The sequence below is a fragment of the Sinocyclocheilus grahami genome, unplaced genomic scaffold (genome assembly GCF_001515645.1).
Source record: "Sinocyclocheilus grahami isolate Dianchi unplaced genomic scaffold, SAMN03320097.WGS_v1.1 scaffold461.1, whole genome shotgun sequence".
Taxonomy (NCBI): Eukaryota; Metazoa; Chordata; class Actinopteri; order Cypriniformes; family Cyprinidae; genus Sinocyclocheilus; species Sinocyclocheilus grahami.
Genome location: NW_015505640.1, coordinates 218,903 through 222,685, shown reverse-complemented (window position 1 = coordinate 222,685; position 3,783 = coordinate 218,903). Strand labels below are relative to the sequence as shown.

Genomic DNA, 3,783 nt, shown 5'->3' with positions numbered 1-3,783 from the left:
AAAAGCAGTCTGAACGATTCTTGGATTGGATCTACCACGGTAATTTGAAATTGGCAAATTTGGACCACTCAATACAAATTACATACGCTGCTTTTCCAAATAAATATTGAAGAAAGCCAAGCTTAGTCATTGTAATGCATGCACTTCAGTGTATTCTTTGATTCACCAGGACTTTAAAAAAAGAAACAGAAAAGTCTATTAAATTCCATGAAACATACTATGATTTTTGTTTTTGTGATTCTTTTGATACAGTATGAGGTTTCAATAATAGTAAGTAATAATCACCTCTTGAGGAAGAACAGGTGTATGCGGCTTTCACACCCAGGCCATTAATTCCTTTTTATTAGCTTCATAAAACCATAATTACTATGGGGCTCAAAGCCTATTTTACCGGCATGGAAAGAACAACTCTTAGTTAAGTCTTTTCCTGTTTTACACATACAGCATTTGTGCACTAACTAAACAGTTTCAGCTGGAGTGCAAAGAAGACAGCGTATCTTTGAGAGGGATATCTGATACGCTCCAATTACGAACATGTCACTGCACTTGCATGTGCAAAGATCTCACCATTTATCAAAGACTCGCCCTCAAGGCAAACGAAAGGAACATCTGGATTTCAAGAGTGTTTAACCTAGCAGCTGGCAAGACCTCATGAGATGTGTATTTCCCTGCACAATGACTCATGATAAAGAGGCATGCATGCAATGAAAGCCGCTGATGACCCACCTTTACCTTCGTCTGCACTGCAAGAGTGATTTACAATATTGGGAGTCTAGCCAAGATATACACAATATGTGCAGAACATGCTCAAAAGATCATTGTCTAGGGAAAGACAGTCTTATAAAAGCAAACCTGACTGCCCACTAAGACCTGGAAGAGCTCTTTGTATCCAGGGAGGTTTATAATTATACACCATTTAAAAAAAGAAACAGCCTCCAGAGACATATCTGTGGACTGGCTGTCGACAACGTCCCTGACCAAGGAGAGAAGAGCAGGCAATCTGAGAACGAGGGAAAAAAAGGGCCACCGGCTGCAAAATGTAAGTTCACAAAAGGAGAGGAGATTTTAGAGGCTTTTAGAAAGTAACATTTTGGTGTTTTTGAGAGCTATTACAGAAGCTAACCTCACTCAATCACTCACGGCTCTGTCGTCGCACTTTTCTTTCCCACACCTGAGCTGTAAACACATTTGCCACAACAGTCAAGAAATCCTAAGTGGAATGATATTCCATAAAAAGCCCTCAGTATTCATTTTAATGATGTTAAGAGCTGAAGTGGAGTGTCAATGCACTCTCAGCCTCTTAGCAACAAGAAGATTTCACGAGCAATGGCCTCAGGTGGGCTCAACTAGTTTGATGGGCTACTGGAGAATGCATCTGAACTGCATGTCAGGCAATGTGATAATATCCAAAACCGTACTGCAATTTTTAAATAAAAAATGTACTTTTAAAAATATTTTTGGGCCAGGATGTCTCTCAAGGAGCTGTGTGCCCATGAAATACCATCCGTTGCTGAAATGCAGAACTTCCTGTTAGCTGACAGACGGCCCACTGGACATGTCAACCAAGTGTGGCCTAATGTGTACATTGGCAATGAGTATGTATTATGTTTTCTGTTCAAATGGAAATTGAATGAAAATGTACAGAACTACAGATGTTCACTGTGTTTGTGTTTTCTCAGGGTTGCGGCACGAGACAAGTCAATGTTGTATAATATGAGGATCACACACATTCTGAATGCTGCTAGTGGACCCCTTCATGTCAACACTGGAGCCCGCTTTTACAGAGACATGGATATTGATTACTATGGAGTGGAGGCTGATGATTCCACAGATTTCATCATAAGTGTGTTTTTCTATCCCACAGCAAGGTTTATACGAGCTGCGTTGTCAAAAAACGGTGAGTTAAATTGGAGGAAACATTCTCATGAACATTCTTAACGCAATATTCAATAACATATCACTGGCAAGTCTGTAACTATGTACAATATAAAAAATCATTACCTTGCTTTGCCCTACTTGGGGAATGCTTCATTTTCCCACCTAAGTCGCGCACTACAACTACTACAACCCAGCAAATATGGCCCTTTTTAGTTTAAAAATGACATGTTTCCATGTTCCTCTATTTTTATTTCCACTTTACAACTTCTTTTTCGAATAGTTGTTAAAATCGGCGGTGCAAATATGATCCCCAGATTGTACATTGTATTCAGAAATGAAATTTTCAGCTCTTTTATTTATTTTTGTGCTTTGGCTAATTAGGCCATTTAGAAACAATTACCTATCACTCTCCCTTTTCATTATGTGAATGTTTATTAAAATTCATTTAATTAAAACTGTACCTACAGTTGATTATAAAACTGACTTGACCTGAGATCAAGTTTGAACAGTATGACCTTAAAAAAACAATGTCTAATGGCACTGAAGCATTCTTTTGGCTATAGCCTCCTAAGAGGCATTTGCATTGTAAAAATGTCATGCAATGATTCTGTTCTGTTCTTCAGGAAGAGTATGTGTCCATTGTCTGATGGGAGTGAGCCGCTCTGCCACCCTGGTGTTGGCCTTCCTCATGATCTATGAGGATCTTACTCTAATGGAGGCCATTAAAGCTGTACGGCAACACAGGGACATCTGTCCTAATCCTGGCTTTCTTAACCAGCTTCGACATCTTGACATGAGCCTCGTCCGAGAGAGGAAGAAAAAACTGGAAACTTACAAATTGTAACTGAAATCTTGGTAACAATGTGATGAATCCCATTTCAAGCGCACATCCCTTAAGGTCCTCCTTCCCCGTGGCCTTGACCCAGTTCTATTGGGCCAGATCTTATTTGCTAATATCCATTGTAGTGCAATGGCAAAGTGGGTATCAGAAGGCAAAATTTAAGGGTTTCCCCATAAATAGTGAATAACTGCCAAAGGGCAGCAGGGTCGCAAAATAAATGGCAGGTTTTTCAATTTCTTCCAGATGAGTTATACTTTGAACTTGTCTCAAAATGAGCCAGCAAGCATGTTTTTTGTGGGTTTTTTTTACTGGAGTGAAATGAAACGTTGTGGCTTGCTCTTTATCATGGGAAGGTTGAGGAGCCATGCATGGCTAAATGACTTAAGGGTCGGTCCCCTGTAGTGAGTTTCTAATGGGTATCATATGCTTCAACATATTTATGGTTTCTGGTCAAATCCACTGTGTTGTAAACCACAGAATTTTTATGAAATTGATGACAAAAAAACAATGTGATGATAAAAGAATTTAAATTGATCAGTCCAGTGGAACAGACCAAAAATGTCACATTGTTCACTTCTGATATATTTTCTTGTTGACAATGGAAATAAATGACATAGTACAGAATTATGGAATTGTGTATTTTGTTTTGAAAGAGGACATCCGTTAATTTTCACCTAAATTCCCATTGATGACCGTGAAGGCAAACATGATGACAGAAGCAGAAAGTTCAAATGAATACAAACTGTCCCATGAAAATGTGCGTTGATCATTCTACTCAGAACACATGCATTGAATTAACACAGAATATAAGGCTATATCATTTATTACAGAGATTTCTAACTCTTTTTTTTTTTTTTAATATAATAAGATAACCTTGTTAGAAATGGGTTTGGCTAAAATAAAATTTTGGTTTCGTCTATGCTACTAGGTACTTATACTATATTGACTGGGTTAAATAGAATTGCATTTCTAAAAAGAGACTAAAATACAATTTTCATCGACTAAAACGAGACTAAAATGCTCAGACTTTCAGTCGACTAAAACTTGACTAGACTAAAAAGAGT

The 3,783-nt window shown here is 38.1% G+C and overlaps 1 protein-coding gene across 1 annotated transcript; it reads left to right on the top strand.

Annotated features, from left to right (window-relative positions):
* The first annotated feature begins 954 nt into the window (after window positions 1-954).
* On the top strand, window positions 955-3,292 carry LOC107552920 (dual specificity protein phosphatase 13-like). The gene is made up of 4 exons (XM_016234953.1): window positions 955-1,039; window positions 1,467-1,595; window positions 1,680-1,897; window positions 2,502-3,292. Coding segments are annotated over exons 1-4 (570 nt in total). The 5' UTR covers window positions 955-1,037; the 3' UTR covers window positions 2,723-3,292.
* Window positions 3,293-3,783: the final 491 nt, after the last annotated feature.